The 19,474-nt window shown below is 42.5% G+C and overlaps 1 protein-coding gene across 1 annotated transcript; it reads left to right on the forward strand.

The window, feature by feature from the left end:
• The first annotated feature begins 69 nt into the window (after positions 1–69).
• Positions 70–18,504, forward strand: LOC142216284 (protein kinase C delta type-like). The gene is made up of 5 exons (XM_075284011.1): positions 70–127; positions 16,140–16,393; positions 16,631–17,248; positions 17,396–17,439; positions 17,827–18,504. The coding sequence occupies exons 2-4, from the start codon at positions 16,176–16,178 to the stop codon at positions 17,418–17,420; spliced, it is 861 nt and encodes a 286-aa protein (XP_075140112.1). The 5' UTR covers positions 70–127; positions 16,140–16,175; the 3' UTR covers positions 17,421–17,439; positions 17,827–18,504.
• The last annotated feature ends 970 nt before the right edge of the window (positions 18,505–19,474 follow it).

The raw sequence follows: 19,474 nt of genomic DNA on the forward strand, positions 1-19,474 counted from the left end.
GTGCTTCCTTGCGCATGCGCAGAAGACCCGCCGGGACGAGCACCGGCTGTCATTTCTATCAGCTGTTTCTTCTGGAGCAGTGATTGGACGCACGGTGTCTTGGTGGGAGGAGTCATGCACATTTAAGGTCGGCATCTCTTTGCGCCCCCCTATGGCCAAACATCAGTGCCGCTTGGGGAGCAGGAGGGGTGGTTGTAAGAGACACAAACTAAATGCAAGATAGTGGTTAGCTTACTCCTCCTTGCTATTCAGATCAGTGAAGCCTCTGATGACTCATGTAAATAGAAGCATGATGAAACGCGTCAGTCTACAAATAGGGAATAATTAGCATCTGGAGACTGAATTATATGCATGACAGCACAGGGCTGTAGGTTTAACAGGAGACGCTACTATCCCATAGCGTTAGCCTTAATAACATATGGCAGATAGCTGTTATGTGGGTATGTCAGTAGTGTTGTATGGACTCTACCCTAATGTCTAGGGAGTATCGATGCATTGCTGCATATACTAAGCTATTTTAGGCAATGTACTTCGATCCTCTATCTTGGGGGTGAGTCCTTCTTTTCTGGAGTTCTAGTAGGGGAAATATTTTGGCTAATTAGCTGTGAATATAAGGGATACTCTGACAAAATTTGTTCCCTTAGGAAATTACAATAGATTATATATATTCCTCAAGAATATTACAATATTATATATAATATATTATATATTCCCCAAGAAATTACAATAGATTATATATATTCCCCAAGAAAAATCTATTTTGGCTGATTACAAGATTTAGGTCTTTTTAATTTTACATACTTTTTATGAATATCAATAAAGGCTATGTTTTAAAGGTCCCTAGATAGTTACCTACCTATCCTTTACTTTTGTTTTTCACAATTGGGCAGGTTCAAAGGTATTATCATTTATAACTATTTTGGTCTACTCTAAGATGTACCATAAATCAGTTTTTACTCTACTTGTCACTTTTTAATATAGTCGGCAGAGCAGAGTTGGAAAACTCTTTTGAGTTGAATTCCACTCTAGTCCCTGACTGGCATAGATTCCAGTTCTGATGCATGGGACCTCCCAAGGTGCACCAAAATTATTTAGTGGCTGGAGTGTAAAATGCCAGTCTTAAGAAATTCCCACCAATGTCTATCAAGGTGAAGACTCTTGGCCAGCAGCAGTGATGTTGGATATGGTGAAACTGCCCACTAAGCTGGCCCTCTACCAACTTACACCCTTTACCGATTTAGGTACAAGTTACACCTGTAAATAGGTATATGTAGATAACATATTAGATAACATATTAGCATTGATATTTGTGAAAAAAACAAACAGAAGATAGGAGAAGGAAAGATTTGGAGAGGATAAAGTTTGGGATGTAGAGGCAACAGCAAAATATTCGAGGTGGAGTGAAGATTAAGGAGGGAGAGGAAAAAGTGGAGAAAATAGAATTAAGGGTTAAAAAAACATAAATCTTATTAATGGAGCAGGAATAAATAGGAACGTACGGTAAGCTGATAATACCGCTGTGTTGTCTGTCTGCTGTGTCTCTAGGACCTTCTTGCTTCTTTCTCTGTTCGGCTGATATATTATACAGAGTTCCTAGTAATAATTGTCTCTTATGTTAATAAGCTGGATCAAGAAATTGGTTATACAAGATCTAAAGGTGGAGTTACTAAAAGATATGAAAAGATAAAGTCAGGTAATAAAGCAGTGAAAAAATAAATAAATGGAGGTCTTGAACATGAAGGTGAGGATCTTATCTATTCAATAAACATCCTATTGTGGTCCCAACTAATTTGGCTTTAGACCATTTGTTTTCTAATTGGCTTCCTGGTTGAGCTGGCAGAAGTCAGGCAGAAACAGTGTCTGAATACTGGCTGAGGTCTGGGCTAGAAGTATACAGTGTTGGCCAAAAGTATTGGCACCCCTGCAATTCTGTCAGATAATACTCATCTTCCAGAAAATGATTGCAAGCACAAACTCTTTGGTATTAATATCTTCATTTATTTTGCTTGCAATGAAAAAACACAAAAGAGAATGAAAAAAAAAGACTGAATGAAAAAAAACAACAACACAATCTTGCGTTGAAATCTCTCGGCAATTTTTCTTTTCCGTCCACATATAGGGAGGTTAGCCACAGTGCCATGGGCTTTAAACTTCTTGATGACACTGCGCATGGTAGACACAGGAACATTCAGGTCTTTGGAGATGGACTTGTAGCCTTGAGATTGCTCATGCTTCCTCACAATTTTGCTTCTCAAGTCTCAGACAGTTCTTTGGTCTTCTTTCTTTTCTCCATGCTCAATGTGGTACACACAAGGACACAGGACAGAGGTTGAGTCAACTTTAATCCATTTCAACTGGCTGCAAGTGTGATTTAGTTATTGCCATCACCTGTTAGGTGCCTCAGGTAAGTAACAGGTGCTGTTAATTACACAAATTAGAGAAGCATCACATGATTTTTCAAACAGTGCCAATACTTTTGTCCAAACCCCTTTTTTATGTTTGGTGTGGAATTATATTCAATTTGGCTTTCTGACAATTCTTTTTGTGGTTTTCCATTGAAGAAAAATTAAATGAAGATAATAATACCAAAGAATTTGTGATTGCAATCATTTGCAATTTGTATAATCTGGCCTTATGCTTTAGCTTACCTTGCTGGTTCATGTGGTATGTATATATATATATATATATATATATATATATATATATATATATATATATATATATATATTCTGTTTACCACTCACGTTTAACTACATGTAATAACTATCCTGGGCAGTATTGGACTCTTTGCTGTGCTTTTTTTTTGTACATTTATCTGTGTGTTACTCGCATAATATATTTTGTATAACTTTTTAATGTGATAATATTAACGTTTGTATATTCCTATTACGAGTTTTGGTCTATTTTTGACCTCACTATTTTGAGTGTCTGTATACCTATTTCTTTGTTTTTTCTCCATGTGAATGGACCCTAAAGCCTGTGTTATTACTGCATTTTCCAGTGCCTCATTACCCAGAGTCCATTCTCACACTTCCCTCTAAAGAGACCATCATATTAATTTACTACTGGCAACTACTTGGCTCACATAGAATCTACTAGGACGTAGGACTACTGATGTATTCAGCGGTGATTTCTTTCAGTTTTTTTTTTAGTTTTTCTAAATATTAAAGATCTAAATAGCTACTTCAACAGATCTCTCTTCTGGAATGAGACCTGAAAGCAAAAGTGTGATATTTTCTGTGCCCAGGAATCTACCGTATTTTTCGGACTATAAGACGCACTTTTTTTCCCCAAAATTTTTGGGGAAAAGAAGGGCAGCATACAAATGGGTTAATATTCCCATGGGTACAATTAGAAGGGACTGGTTAATCAGTAAGTAAGACCAATAGATTAACTGCAGACCACCTATCTAAGGCTGGACAAACCATACCAAACTTACAGTGGTGTGAAAAAGTATTTGCCCCCTTCCTGATTTTTTAATCTTTTGGATGTTTGTCACACTTAAATGTTTCAGGTCACCAAACAAATATAAATATTAGTCAAAGATAACACAAGTAAACACAAAATGCAGTTTTTCAATGAAGGTTTTTATTATTAAGGGAAAAAGTAATGAAAACCTACAGGGCCCTGTGTGAAAAAGTAATTACCCCCCCCCCCCAAACCTAATACCTGGTTGGGCCACCCTTAGTAGCAACAACTACAATCATGAGTTTGCGATACCTGCCAATGAGTCTTTTACAATGCTCTGGAGGAATTTTGGCCCACTCAGCTTTGCAGAATCGTTGTAATTCACCCACATTGGAGGGTTTCTGAGCATGAACCACTTGTTTAAGGTCATGCCACAGCATTTCAATTGGCCACTCCAAAGTCTTAATTTTGTTTTTCTTAAACCATTTAGAGGTGGACTTGCTGGTCTGTTGTGGATAGGGTTGAGCGATCGTGTTCAGAAAAGATCGGATTCCGATCGGCAATCGAGAAAATTTCACGATCGCCATCGGAATTCCGAACACGATCTTTTTATGTGGGATCGAGATCGGTGATCTTTTCCCACAATGCATTGCTTAGTCTTCACACTGAGTATACGCTGTATACTCAGTGTGAAGGCTCCGCTGCAGTTCCATAGGAATGAATGGAAGCAGCCAGAACACAGCCTTAACCCCCTGCGCGCCGGCTGCCTCCATTCATTGGAATGGGAGGCTAAACTAAATCTCTAGCAGCTACTTACCTCTAGAGATGGCTGCTCCAGTGCCCTCCTTCTTCTTGCTTCACTGCCCCGCCTCCCAGGTTAGTGTTTAAAGCGCTAGGTAGGTGGGGCTTGTGGCTTAGGAGAGTGTGGGCGGGTACAGGGTGGGGAGACGTGACGTCTCCCCTCCCAGTACCCGCCCACACTCTCCTAACCTGGCAGGGAGGGGGCAGGGAGCAGCGTGGAGTGGCAGCGAAGCAAAGAAGAAGGCACCGGGCACCAGACCAGCCATCTCTGGAGGTAAGTGGACACCAGGGGGGACTAAGTAGCCAGAGGATTAAAAAAAAAATCCTCTGGCTACTTTAGTGATTCACTACACAGCGTGGATTCTAACAATTCTTAGATTCCATGCTATGTAGTGAATAGGATTGCTTTTAAAATTCGATCTCCGATTAATAAAAAAAATCCCATTGACTTGCATTGGGATCGGAATTGGGATCGAGATCGGGTTCGAATGAAAAATGATCGGAAATCGGATTTTAAAATCGATCCTGAAAAGTCAAGATCGGCTCAACCCTAGTTGTGGATCATTGTCCTGCTGAATAACTCAAGTGCGCTTCAGCTTGAGGTCACAAATAGAGATGAGCGAACAGTGAAATGTTCGAAGTTCGAAATTCGATTCGAGTAGCCGTTCAATACTCGACTGTTCGATCGAACATTGAACCCTATTATAGTCTATGGGGAAAAAATACTTGTTAAGGGGGAAACCACTATTAGACTCAGGAGAGTCACCAAGTCCACTATGACACCCCAGGAAATGAGGCCAACACCCTGCAGTGCAACTGGGACAGCAGGGCAAGCATGTCTGGGGGCATCTAACATGCCCAAGTCCCTGTATTACATCGGGATCCCTGTCAGCTTGTGAGATGCGGGAGCTGACTTTTTCCCATAGGAATGCATTGACCAGCTTTGATTGGCCATACAGAGTACAGCATTCGGCCAATCAACTCTGGTTCTGCCGGAGGCTCGTCTGTGAGGAGGCGGAGTCTAATATCGGACTAGAATGGAGACTGTTGTGGACTGATCTTAGGCTCCGCCTCCTACGGCAGAACCAGCGTTGATTGGCCGCGTATCACATTGAAAGCAATAGGGAAAAAAGCAGCCCATTCATTTATATGGGGAGCGCACGTATGCTGGCTCCCATAGAAAGCAATGGGATCTGTTTTAACGCTGCTGATTTGGGACGTGTTATACATTCAGAATCAGCGAGCGTATACTCCGTGTGAAGGGGCCCTAAGGGTCCTTTCACATTGCGGAAAATCAGAGTTGAATGGTCCCTTATTGCTATTCCCTGTTACGCCATTGTACTCAAAGCTATCTGTGTCATCAGGACAACAATAGAATTGAAGCCAGGACATATGTCCTAGAACCATGATGGCGAACCTATAGCACGGGTGCCAGAGGTGGCACTAAGAGGCCTCTCTGTGGGCACCCTCTGTAGAACAGATGGAGCAGATTGTGGAGCAGATTGTACTGTGTGTGGGACACTGTGGAGCAGATTGCACTGTGTGGGGGCCACTGTGGAGCAGATTGCACTGTGTGGGGGCCACTGTGAAGAAGATAGGACTTTTCCAAAAGGTCCTCTCCTCCCCTGTACAACCACAATGGTCCTCACATTATTCCTCCTGTCACTTGCAGCAGGTACAGTTTATGGTTTATTTCTTCACCCACATCATTTAATTTCTACACAACTGCACTTATTCTACAATATCAGCAGGGATTGTGGTGAATTATGGGCACCACTGCCAGCCTAGACATAAAGTCACATCCTCTGTCTCATCTGCTGATAATACAGCACTAGAAGAACCAGCCATGAAGTCCTCCGATCCTCTGGACACTAGACTATCAGTCATGATGCCCACATCACATATGGCAGAGCTGGTACATGAGTACTGGCAGGCAGGTGCCACCTGAGGATGCTGTGACCTCCGCCATCATGTGACCTGCACACGACCAACTGTCATTTAGTCTTCACTGACCATGGCAGCGACTAGACTACGCGACTGGATCTCAGCGATTCTACGGAAAGTACCATTTATTGGACATGGAGGAGGCGGCGATAGGAAGAGAGAAGATGAGAAGAAGGAAGATGGAAAGAGGAAGAGAGGAGCAGATGGAGAGAGCGGAGTTATGAAGAAAAAGAAGAGAGGAAGTGAGAGGATGGAAGATGGAAAGAGGAAGAGAGAAGAGGACGGAGAGAGCAGATTGATGAAGAAGCAAAGAGGAGAGGCCAGTATATTAGAGGATGTCAAGTCAAGAGCGGGCAGCAGCCAGGACCCCGGAACATCAAGCCCCTACCCAGAATTTTACATCAACCGCTTCAACATTCATCAGGAGTTGGGTAGGGGCGGCTTTGGCCAAGTAAGTTTTATAACTTTTGATTTCTGCAGAATATTTTGGCGCTATATAAATAAAATGTGTTACTATTAAGAGACAGTGGATATATTTATTATATCCATTTAGTGCCATTTGTCCTTATTTTAAAAATAATTATGTCACGGGATGGTTAGAGTCTATACTATAGGCAATGTGTAATATATATTTCATGTGGAATGTATTCTCTAACCTGTTATATACAGCAATGTGTAGTTGGCTGATTAGGGTCTAGTGTGTTAGCACATTGTATGCAAATACCTCTAACTAGTGAGGACCAGTGAGGACAATGGGTGGAGATAATCTGATCAGTGTCTCCAAGAAGATGTTGGATGGTGCATTGTCCATAGTAGACAGGGAGTCTGCTCTCCTTGGTATAGGTGAGGGGGGAAGGATCTGTGACTCAGCCCTTCCCACCCACAGATAGAGGAAGTAACAGTTTAGTATATAGTTGTAGCTTGCAGTTAGTATGTGTTAGCCGGCCTGTGCACAGCTCTGCAGAGAGCCAGGACTTAGTTACAGGACCAAGGAACCAAAGTTATCATTGGATTGTGACTTCTGTGGACTTATTGTTATTACGGTTGATGTGACCGCTGCCGGCTACTAACTTTGTGGATTACAATAAATTGCTGTTGTCTCCCGACCTCTTGCGTCCGTGTTGATTCAAAAGACCATCCGGAGGAAGACGTATACCTTTGCTCCGTGACAACTGGTTGGCAGCGGTGGGATCAACAGCGGACAGCGAGATGGACTACAGCAGCCCAGCGATTAATGGAGCCACAACCTCAGAATACAGGAACTGGACTATGGCACGTCTACAAGTAAGGGCCCGGGAACTAAACCTGAGTTACCAGGGAAGAACGAAAGATCAACTGATCGAGGCACTGGAGGAGATGACCCTGCAAAGCGACCATGAGGAGGGCTGCCCCCAGGAGACTGGAGAGATACGGGAGTGGCAGGTACAGACCCAAAAGAGCAGATGGGTTGTTTTGTATGAGGAGGAGTTGGCAGTGCTGGGGCTAGGAGCAACTGCAGAGCAAAGGAGTAGAGCATTACAGAGGGCTCAGGAAACGGAGAAGGAGGAACAGAGAATGGCGCATGAAAAGGAAAGAATGGCGCATGAAATGCGAATGGCTGAGATAACTACGCGGAATTATAATCAAACGTCGGCCCCCAGCCCAACAGTGAGAGAACCACCATATGTCTCCCATAAACACTTCAAGACCTTTGATGAAGCGGCTGGGGATGTTGATGGATATTTTCAGGACTTCGAACACCAGTGCCACCTGATGGAAGTCCCAGAGAAGGATTGGGTCCGGTATCTGGTGGGGCACCTACGAGATGGGGCTGCGGAAGCTCTCAGAGCCATGGACCCTAGTGATCAGCGGGACTATGAGGCCATTAAAAGAGCGGTGCAGAAGTATTATGCCGTCACTCCAGAGACCTACCGAGTTCAATTCCGCTCTTTGTCTTACAATGGGGGAAGCTCCTTCCACATGTTCGCCCACAAGTTGAAGCAAGCATGCAAGCGCTGGCTAGAAGGAGAGGAGGCTGTCACAGTCGATAAGATCCTCCAAGTCATACTTAAGGAACAGTTCTTTTCCCAGTGCCCCGCTGAGATCCGTGAGTGGGTGCTGGAACGGAACCCAGCCACAGTGGAGCAAGCTGCTTCCCTTGCAGATGAGGGCCTGACCATCAAGCCGCAGTGGAAGAGGTTGTTTGCAGAGGAGCGGAAAACTACCACAGTCCGCCAGACACCCTTCAGCCAGCCACCCACCTTTCGTGCCCGGCCTCAGGATTACAATTCCCCCTCTACCCCTGCCCCAGCCCATCGGCCTCCAGCTATGAACAACCCTGTCCCTAGACAACGACCTACTGGAAGAATGCTAGAGCGCAGATGTTTTGGGTGCGGGCGGCCTGGACATTTGCAAGCTAGTTGCCCTGTTAACATGGGGGCACGGGCCACCGTGGCATCCCGGCCTATTCACTACCTGGGAACCACCCCTAGGACTGAAAGTTTGGCCCCATTTCCAGATGACTCCATGAATGACCCATCTGTTCCACCTCCAGGGGTCTATGGGATTCAGCCTTCCGCCACACATCCCGCAAACCTTCAGCGGAAGCACTTGCAGGAGGTCCTACTGGATGGCCGAACAGTTGTTGGATTCCGGGACTCGGGAGCTTTCCTAACGGTAGCGGACCCCCGAGTGGTTCGACCCGAGGCCCTAGAGGAGGGCCCTGGCCTTTCTATCGAGTTGGCAGGAGGTACTCGGAAACGTATTCCTAAAGCTACCGTGGAACTCGACTATGGTTATGGACCAAAACGATGCACAATTGGTGTGATGAGCGGGCTGCCGGCCGATGTTCTGTTAGGCAACGATGTTGGAAATCTACAGTGCCACTTTGTGGGAGCAGTGACCCGAAGCCAAGCTCAGAGAGACGCCAACATGGATCGACCGGATTTTTTGCCAGATGCCAGCCCTTCAACTCTACAACTTTACCATTCAGTACCGCCGAGGGAACCAACACCAGAACGCAGATGGGTTATCCCGGCAGGAGGACATATGAGCTATAGAGACTGATGTGCATTCCCCAATTTACCTGTGTAGGCCAATTGTGTCATGCACATGTTTTGAGAGGGGGAGGGGTTGTCACGGGATGGTTAGAGTCTATACTATAGGCAATGTGTAATATATATTTCATGTGGAATGTATTCTCTAACCTGTTATATACAGCAATGTGTAGTTGGCTGATTAGGGTCTAGTGTGTTAGCACATTGTATGCAAATACCTCTAACTAGTGAGGACCAGTGAGGACAATGGGTGGAGATAATCTGATCAGTGTCTCCAAGAAGATGTTGGATGGTGCATTGTCCATAGTAGACAGGGAGTCTGCTCTCCTTGGTATAGGTGAGGGGGGAAGGATCTGTGACTCAGCCCTTCCCACCCACAGATAGAGGAAGTAACAGTTTAGTATATAGTTGTAGCTTGCAGTTAGTATGTGTTAGCCGGCCTGTGCACAGCTCTGCAGAGAGCCAGGACTTAGTTACAGGACTAAGGAACCAAAGTTATCATTGGATTGTGACTTCTGTGGACTTATTGTTATTACGGTTGATGTGACCGCTGCCGGCTACTAACTTTGTGGATTACAATAAATTGCTGTTGTCTCCCGACCTCTTGCGTCCGTGTTGATTCAAAAGACCATCCGGAGGAAGACGTATACCTTTGCTCCGTGACAAATTATTAATCTTTTAAATTCATGTAATAATTTATCAATAAATGCTGGATACAATAATTGTAATAATTAATGTCTAATGGATTTGATCTTGCTTAGCTACATCAATGTGACGTTGCTATCAGAGCCTATTTCATTTCATGCGCCCTTTCACATGTGTATGTATATGTAGCAGAGGTGAACAGAACTTCAACAACTGGTTAAACTGTCACAGTGTGATATCTTATGGCACAAGACAACAAAAGCCATTGAAAATATATTGGAAAAACATTTTTCATTGAATTTTCAATGTTTTTTTGATACTTTATATCACACTGCAGCAGTTTAACCAAAAGCTCAAGTTAACTTTACTATGTTTGTTACTCTTTCACGCAAAAACAGCTGAACAAATTTGGATGAAATTTGGCACGTAGATAGTTTGTAACCTCAATTAACACATAGGCTCCTTTATATCCTGGCAAATGACACGGCTTCATGACTGTTATGAATTTATGTTCATATACTATATTAACCCCTTAGTGACCAGCCTGTTTTGGACCTTAATGACCAAACCACATTTTGGAAATTTGCCCTGTGTGACTTTATCAGTGAATAATTCTGTAATAGTATTAGGCATCCAAGTGATTCTGATATTGTTTTTTCGTGACATGTTGTACTTTACTGAGAAGGTAAAATTAGACTGATATAACTTGCGTAAATTTATTTAAAAACTCGCAAATGCTGAAAATTTTGAAAATTTTTCAATGTTTTCCATTTTCAGCTGCAATATCTCACATATGCACAATAATACAGGGCAAAAAAGTTAGTAGTTATATACTTCCAAATGTTCCTTTTGTGTTTCAAGCATATTTGAAATAATTTTAGCATATTTGAATAATTTAGACAATTTAGAAGTTTATCAAGTTTATAAGCAAATTTTGGAAATTTTGAGTTTGTGATTTTTTCCTGTACCAAGCTATGTTTGCAGACAAGAATAGGTGGCATAATGACAGAACCTCCCATTAAATGACCCAATTTGTAAAACTAGACCCCTTCAGGTATTCTTTGAGGGGTTTAGTGAGCATTTTGATAAAACAAATATTGTTTTGCAAGAATTACTACAAATGATGAAAAAAATTACATTTTCATTTTCTTCAAATATGTGTCATTTTAAAGCCAGTTTTTTTTGCACACAACACATCAAAAAGAAGAAACACACCCCAAAATATATCACCCCACTTCTCCTGTGTTAAAAAATGTACACTTTGTGGCCTTAGTCCTATGTATGCACATACAGTAGGGCCCAAGAGGTAGGGAAGGCCAATTGGATTTCAAAATACAAATTTTGCTTGCAGATATTTTAGGCCCATTGCACATTTCAACAAGATTTGAGCTACCAAAGCTATTGAAAACCCCCATAAATGACCCCATTTTATAAACTAGACCCCTTAAGGTATTCATTGAGGGGTATAGTGAGTACTTTGGCCCCATAAGTTTTGAGAAAATTTGCATCAAACAAAAAAAATTCATATTTTTTACAGAAAAGTGTCATTTTATAGGCAGTTTTTTTGCACATAACACATGAAAATGAAGAAAAACACCCCAAAATAGATGACCCCATTTCTCCTGTGTTCAAAAATTTACACTTTAAAGCCTTAATCCTATGTACGGACGCACGGTAGGGCCCAAAAAGATGGGAGCACCAACTGGATTTCAAGATACAAATTTTGCTTGCAGATATTTTAGGCCCATTGCACATTTAAACAAGATTTCAGTTACCAAAACAATTGAAAACCCCCATAAATGACCCCATTTTATAAACTAGACCCCTTAAGGTATTTATTGAGGGGTATAGTGAGTATTTTGACCCTATAGCCGTTTCACAGATTTTACTTACCTTGGGATGTGTAGGTTAAAAATTACTAAAATGTCCCTTTATCCCCAAAGTTTTCACTTTCACAAGGGGTTAAAAGAGAAAAAGACCCCCACAGTTTGTTACACAATTTCTCCTGAACACGGCAATACCCCATATGTGGCCATAATCTGCTGCATGGGTACATGCTGGGGCTCAGAATGGAAAGAGCGCTATTTGGCTTTTGGAGGGCAGATGTTGCTGGAAAAGTTTTCAGGTGCCATGCCGCATTTGCTGAGCCCCTAAAGTATCAATACAATGGAAACCCCTCAAAGGTGACCCCATTTTAAAAACTACACCCTTCAAGGAATATATCAAGGCGTATTATCACTTTGAGCCTAAAAATTCTTCCCTAAAATTAATGTACAAAATGAAAATTGAAATTTTTAAAGAAATATGCTATTCCGGTGCCCCATACGTTGCACCCTCTTTGTGTTGTCAGAGACCTGCACTCCTAAAACTATTAAGGGGCCATCCCGAGGGGCAAAAAATTATATACGTGGGTGTAAACTGCTGCTTGGGCACACAGCAGGGCTCAGAAGGGAAGGAGCACTGCGTTTTTTAGCTTTTGGGGTACAGAGTTAGAGGGACTTTCTGGGCGCTGTGATGTTTTTGCAGAGCCCTGGAGTTGACAGTAAACTGGAATTCCCCAAGAAGTGACCCCATTTTGTAGGCGCAATTTTAGGGTCTCCGCAAATGTGACATGGTGTCCAAAAACCAACAATCTAAATCTGCACTCCAAAAGCACATATCGCTCCTTCACATCTGCGCCCACATGTATGACACTGGTGTACCCCGGATAACGGACTTAATGCCATATGTGGGTAGAAATGGCTGTTTGGTACAGCCGGGCACAGAAGGGAAAGAGCACTATTTTGATTTTTGGATGTCATGCCACTTTTGCAAAGCCCCTGAATTGCCAATAAAGTGTAATCCGCAGACATGTCACGCCATTTTGGACACTACAACCCAATGGGATTTATCTGGTGGCGTAGCAAGCATTTTAACCAAAATTTGTTTCCAAAATAAGGTCTCATGTCAGGGGATTCCACTTTACTGGCGTTTCAGCTCTGCAAAAGTGTTGTGGCATCCAAAAACCAAACCGTCTGTGCTCCAAAATCCCCAATAACCCTTCTTCCCTTCTGTGTCTGGCTGTGCCCTAATATCAGTTTATACCCACATATGACATTACGTCCGTTATCCTGGGTACACCAGTGTCATACATGTGCATATATGTGGCATAAACTGCAGTTTGGGCGCACAGCAGGGCGCAGAAGGGAAGGCGCGCGATGCGGCTTTTGGAGTACAGATTCAGATGTTTGGTATCTGGACGCCATGTCATGTTTGTAGAGCCTGTAAAGGTACCAGAATAGTGCATTCCCCAAGGGAGTGACTTCATTTTGAAAACTGCACCCCTCAAAGAATTTCTCAGGGGGTGTAGTGAGTATTAGTATCCCAGACGTGACTGCACAGCGGATGGCGAAGAGGAAATATGGAAGCTGTGCAGAGAACATTGCAAACACCAAATTGCCTACTATGTCCCAGTAGCTCCTATGATTGGGGGAGTCACTTTGGGGGTCACTTCTGGTGTCTGTTCCCTCATAAGCTCTAAATCTAGGGTGTCCCCTGATATCCGCTCGCACCGCTTATATATTCCCTTCCTGCCGCAGCCAGTTGTGTTCTAATGATTTGGCGATTTTTGGGGGGTTTTGCCTTGACATTACTAGATGCTATATTTTCTTTATTTTTATGGTGACGCGGCCATATAAGGGCTTGTTGTTTGCGGGACAAGATGCATTTTGTAACAACACCATTTTTGGGTGTCTACTAGAGTTGAGCGAGTACTGTTCGGATCAGCCGATCCGAACAGCACGCACGCATTGAAATGAATGGAAGCACCTGGTACTTCCGCTTTGACACCGGCCGCTTAACCCCCCGCGTGCCGGCTATGTCCATTCATTTCAATGCGTGTGTGCTGTTTGGATCGGCTGATCCGAACAGTACTCGCTCATCTCTAGTGTCTACATCTTATTGAATACATTTTATTAACCCTTTTTTGCTGGATTTAGAAAAGAAAAAATCAATTCTGGCATGGCGTTTTACCTTTTAAATTTTTCGCGTACAGTATAAGTAACATGTGTCCTTTATTCTGCGGGTCGGTACGATTACGGCGATACCTCATTTATATTATTTTTTTTTATGCAACACTAATTCTGTAGAATAAAAACACATTTGGGGACATAAATCAATGTTTTTTGCATCACCATCTTCTGAGAGGCGTAACATTTTTATTTTTTGGTTGACAGTATTGGTTGGGGGCTTATTTTTTGCGGGACAACCTGAGCTTTTTATTGGTACTGTTGTGGGGTGCATATGACTTTTTGATCACTTTTTATAGCATATTTTGTAAGGTAAGATGCGAAAAATCACTACTTTCGGCGGGTTTTTTCCTTTTTTTTTCCCAACGTGCACCGAGTACAGTAAATATCATTTCAGTATTATTGTACAGATTGTTACAAACGCGACGATACCAAATATGTATTGTTTTTATTAATTTTTAGGTGTTTTTTAATATAATTCATTATCTATAAAAAAGGGAATTTTGGGGGGTTTATAACTTTATTCATTTTTATTATAAACTTTATTTTTCACTTTTTTTTCTCTTACTTTTTCATGTGCCCCTTTAGGACACTTGAATTAGTGACGCTTTGATAAAAGCATCACTAATTCTGTATTAGACGCTGCAGGACACAGCATTCAGTGTCTTGCAGCGTGTAGAGGAAGTCAGTCGTAGAGGCTGCCTGCGGCTGACTTCCTCTTAACCCGGGCAGGATCAACCAAGTATCGGGGGTCTTTAGCAGTCTGGGGTCACTGGCCAGACCCTAGACTGCATGTTGGAGACACTGGCACCCCCCCGATCTCGTCGCGGGGGGTGCCAATACCGCCGGCAGCATCACGGAACCGCTTCAGTTCCGTGATCATGTTTGATCACGGAACTGAAGGGGTTAAAAAACCCTGATCGGAGACCCCTCCAATGGGGGTAATGGAACAGGGTCTTAGCTGTCAGATACAGCTAAGATCCACTCTAATTACGTCGGCACTGACAGGGAATTCTTCCCTGACTGCCCGATGTAATTTTACTATAGGGCAGTCAGGAAGGACCTGTCAGTGCCGACGTAATTTTACTATGGGCCGGTCATTAAGGGGTTAAACTGCTCTTGCCAGCAGGACTCTCTCAGCTGATTGGAGTTTGCTGATAACGCCAGGTCTGTTATCTCTGTTTGCTGATAACGCCAGGTCTGTTGTCTGTTATGTAAACACACAGCTAACACTAAGTTCATTGTGTACAAGCCTCTGCATATTATATGATCTGCTCCAGGCAGCCCCTTTAATCCAAATTTGCAGTGTGCCAATTTCAAAGATGCCAGGGGGAAAAAGAAAATCTAATTTGTCGTAAAATTCTAAAACAACGAGAGCTATGAAGGTAGCCAGAAGTCAACAGAGTTCTCCTCAAGCAGAGCTCAGGGGGATCATTGACACCAACATGCTCATTATATGGCATCCCAGCGAGCTCCTGAGATTCCGGAATAATCACAGGTACAGTGTGAGGAACAAGTTCAGCGGCAGGCCAGCTTGAGAGCTGCCAAAAAGCCTGAGCAGGCGGATCATCGGCGCCAACAACATGCTCATTATATGGCGTTCCAGCCAGCTGCTGAGATGCTGGAACAATCACAGGCACGGCGCATGAAACAAGTTCAAGCAGCAGGACAGCTTGAGAAGAGCCAAAACGCCGGAGCAGGCAAACCATTGACGACAGCAATTTTCTGAATATAGGCGGACCATCGATGCCAAAAACACGCAGACGAAGTCGCAGAAAGAGGCTAGTATATATATATATATATATATATATATATATATATATATATATAAAATCTGTTTGTTCTGCTGTCATTCACTGTATTCAGACTTGAAATGAGACTTTTAAAGACAAATGAAATAGTCTGACATCATCTCTCGAGATCCTTCCAACTTCTGCCAGATAGGATCAGTAATAAATAATAAAGGGATTATTTCCTCTAAACATAGCATGGAGTGCAGATGAATGCAAGCTGTTGTTTCCTGTTATCAGCCACTTAAGACTAATGTGAGACTCGCTGGGGACGATTTATGGTGTCCGGCATATTCAATGCCAGTCTTCTTTTTGCTTGCACTGGGGGATGTCTCATTGGTGATAAGGGCACCTCTCTTCAGAGACACCGTATTATGATTGCTGGAGAGTCCGGATTCATCTGACTGACCGACCACTCAGAAGGCCCTGCAGATGAAAGCAACATGTAATAAATGTACATGAATTTCCTCTGTGACCACTTATAATGCCTCTTCCATCATTTTCTTCAGGTGGTCCTGGCATCAGTCCCTGGCCAAAACACCTTCATGGCCGTCAAGATCATCAGCAAACAGAGGACCAATGCAGAAACTTTAATGAGAGAGCGGCAGATACTCCTGGAGTCCCGAGACTGTCCATTCCTCTGCCATCTGTATGCCGCACACCAGTCTCGGGACAGAGCCTATTTCATCATGGAGTATCTGTCCGGAGGCAGCCTGGAGGCTCTACTCAGAAAGTGCGGCAGTCTGAACAACAACTCAGTAAGGTGTGTAAATGACAGACAAGAAGATGGGGAAAAAGAGTGAAAGTAGACTGAAGGGCACAAGAGATAAGGAGACATGACAGGTCAGATACAGGGGACTGCACAGACTTGGGGGAATAGAGGCGGACATACACAGCGCCACCTCTCTCCTACTGGTGACACTTTATAATACCTTGTCAGTAGGGGACTGCTAGAGAAGGATTTCATGTCATTGATATTACACTCTGTCCTCTCCATCAGATTCTACACGGCAGAGATGATATGTGGCCTCCAGTTCCTCCACAGACGCAACATCGTTCACAGAGATATAAAGCCAGCTAACATCATGCTGCATGGGAATGGACACATCCAGATAATTGACCTGGGGCTTGCCCAAGAAGGAGTCAACTCCTCCAATAAGATCCGTGGAGTGAAGGGCACACGCCGTTATATGGCCCCAGAGATGCTTCTAGGACAGGAGTATTATACAGCAGTGGATTGGTGGAGCCTGGGAATTGTTATCTCCCGAATGTCAGCAGCATTCTCCCCATTTTACTATGTAAGCAACAAATGGGAGTTGTCGAAACTTTCCATCATCCACGATAAGCCACGGATAGCATTATGGCTGAACATGTTGCTACAAGATCTGGTCAAACAACTGCTGCGGAAAAATCCTGAGAAGCGACTGGGTGTGAACAGTAACATCAGAGAACATCCCTTCTTTAAAAACATCTGCTGGGAGGATCTGGAGATGAGGAGAGTAAAGCCGCCATTTATACCATCCAAGCCAGTTCTGGAGGACCATCACCTATCATGGCCGGAGCATCAGTCCCTTCACCCCGTGGTCGAGTTCTCGTATATGTCACCAAGTTGGACCCGGTAAGATCCTCCTCTAGTGATGATGTACACTTAGTACTTAGATAGTAACGGTAAGAATTTCCTGGTGTAGTCCACTCCATAGTCTTCTCCATCTTGGGCTTCATTCTTATTGCTCCTGTTAATTACTATGTCTCTGCTTTTTCTTAGGATGATGGAAACACCCCAATTGTGAAGGAGTCCACGACCATCTGGTAAGTATCTTCTACACACACCTATACATACATATCTATACACCTATACATACCTATATACACAGGACTCATACCATTATATCCATACATTGTCACTGAATCTCACATATATGGAAACATTTATTATAAGGAACATTCCCTCTCACATAACTAAAGTCTTGAAGTCATCTTCTCAGTTATCTCTGCAGTTAGTAAATCTGAGTAACAATTAATACATCCTCCAATATGGCTCCCAAACCTGCAAATCTCCATTCATTGACTTATAGTAAAGATGGATTTGGACAATTGCAGATATTCACACTTTACATGTGCTCAGGATACAAGTCGTCTTGTTACAGTCGTTCACTTGTTCATATAGTTAAAAGTGTTCTCTCTTGTGTCTTGCAGGATCAGCCCGTGCCCAGAACCTTGAGCCTCCCGACCCATACATCAGCTGCTGGATGAGACCCCGACTGCCTACAACATCCTCTCTCCACCATCTGAAGGCTGCAGACTTTCCATCAAGTTGATGCCCAGAACATTGACAGCATCCTCTGATATCTGGCCGGCATCAGACATCTCTACCTCCAGAAGACCGTCCACAACTCCAGGAGTGGCCTGTGCATGTCTCCCATCTCAGCACAGGCCAGGTAAGTTACACATAACACACATACATTAATATTACACACACATAGATATAAGTATAGACACATAGATATCAGTATAGACATATAGATATCAGTATAGACATATAGATATCAGTATAGACATATAGATATAACTATAGACATACAGATAGATTTAAGTTGAAGTATAGACACATAGATAAAACCGTTAGATATAGATATCGGCTTTGATTCAGGAACTTGTTCTGATCGCCATATTTGGGGTCAGGAAGGAATTTTTCCTCTTGAGGAGAATTGGCCCATTCCTCAAGAGGTTTTTGCCTTCCTCTGAATCAACTCAGCCTTACATAGCTTTAGGATAATAGATATAATAATATAAAATATATAGAGAAAAAATAGTTTTTTTCTTCATAATATGCATGGCTGATTTAAAAATAAATAAATAAAAAAATAGTTAATAGATATAGTAAAAATATTCCTGCTAAAAAATTCTTTAAAACGTATAGAGTAGGTTAGGTGCTGGCGTTTGATCCTGGGATTTTTCTGATCGCCATATTTGGGATCAGGAAGGAATTTTTCCCCCTTACATGAGGATAATTGGCTCTTTCCTCAAGGGGGTTTTCGCCTTCCTCTGGATCAACACAGTCTATAAATAGGTTTAGTTTAATACATTTATATTATACATTTACCTATAGTAATATAGTATATATTTATAAAAGCAAAATAAAAATAAAATATTAATTATTTAAATCATATATTAACTATAATATTGAATATATATTAAAAAATAAATAAAATCAGATAGGTTAGATACTGACTTTTGACTTAAGAACCCCCATAATAATATAAATACATTAATAAATAGGTGTAGAGTTATAAAGTTAGGAATAGTTAAAAGAAAACATTTAGATTATAAAAAATATACATAAAAATAACATTTTTGCTCCGCTTCCTATAAACTAGAAATAAAATGTTCCTTTTTCCCCCCTTATATCTTTGTCTCTATGTCTTTATTTCTATTGGATTTCCATGTAATGTCCTAATAAATGAGTAAATATTTCACAATGTCGACTTCCATATATATCATGGAGATGTGCACCACTTGTACATGTAGGTTCTGCAGACAGAACAATTCCCTAATATACATCTATTATCTGGATCACTCCTTGTATGAGCAGGAAGAAATCAGATAATGGAGCAAGCGGTGATGGAGAAAATATATCCCCATATGTGACATGGGCTCTTTGCCCATTTTATCAGGACTCTTTGCCCATTTTATCCCCTACCTGCTGAGGTATGGAGTGGTACGAGTGGAGGAGTAGGTGAAGTGTATTATTGCACAGTCTGTGTTAACCCTGGCAAACACATCGTAAGTAGAGATGAGCGAGTACTGTTCGGATCAGCCGATCCGAACAGCACGCTCTATAGAA

This window comes from Leptodactylus fuscus, chromosome 8 (assembly GCF_031893055.1).
Source record: "Leptodactylus fuscus isolate aLepFus1 chromosome 8, aLepFus1.hap2, whole genome shotgun sequence".
Classification (NCBI taxonomy): domain Eukaryota; kingdom Metazoa; phylum Chordata; class Amphibia; order Anura; family Leptodactylidae; genus Leptodactylus; species Leptodactylus fuscus.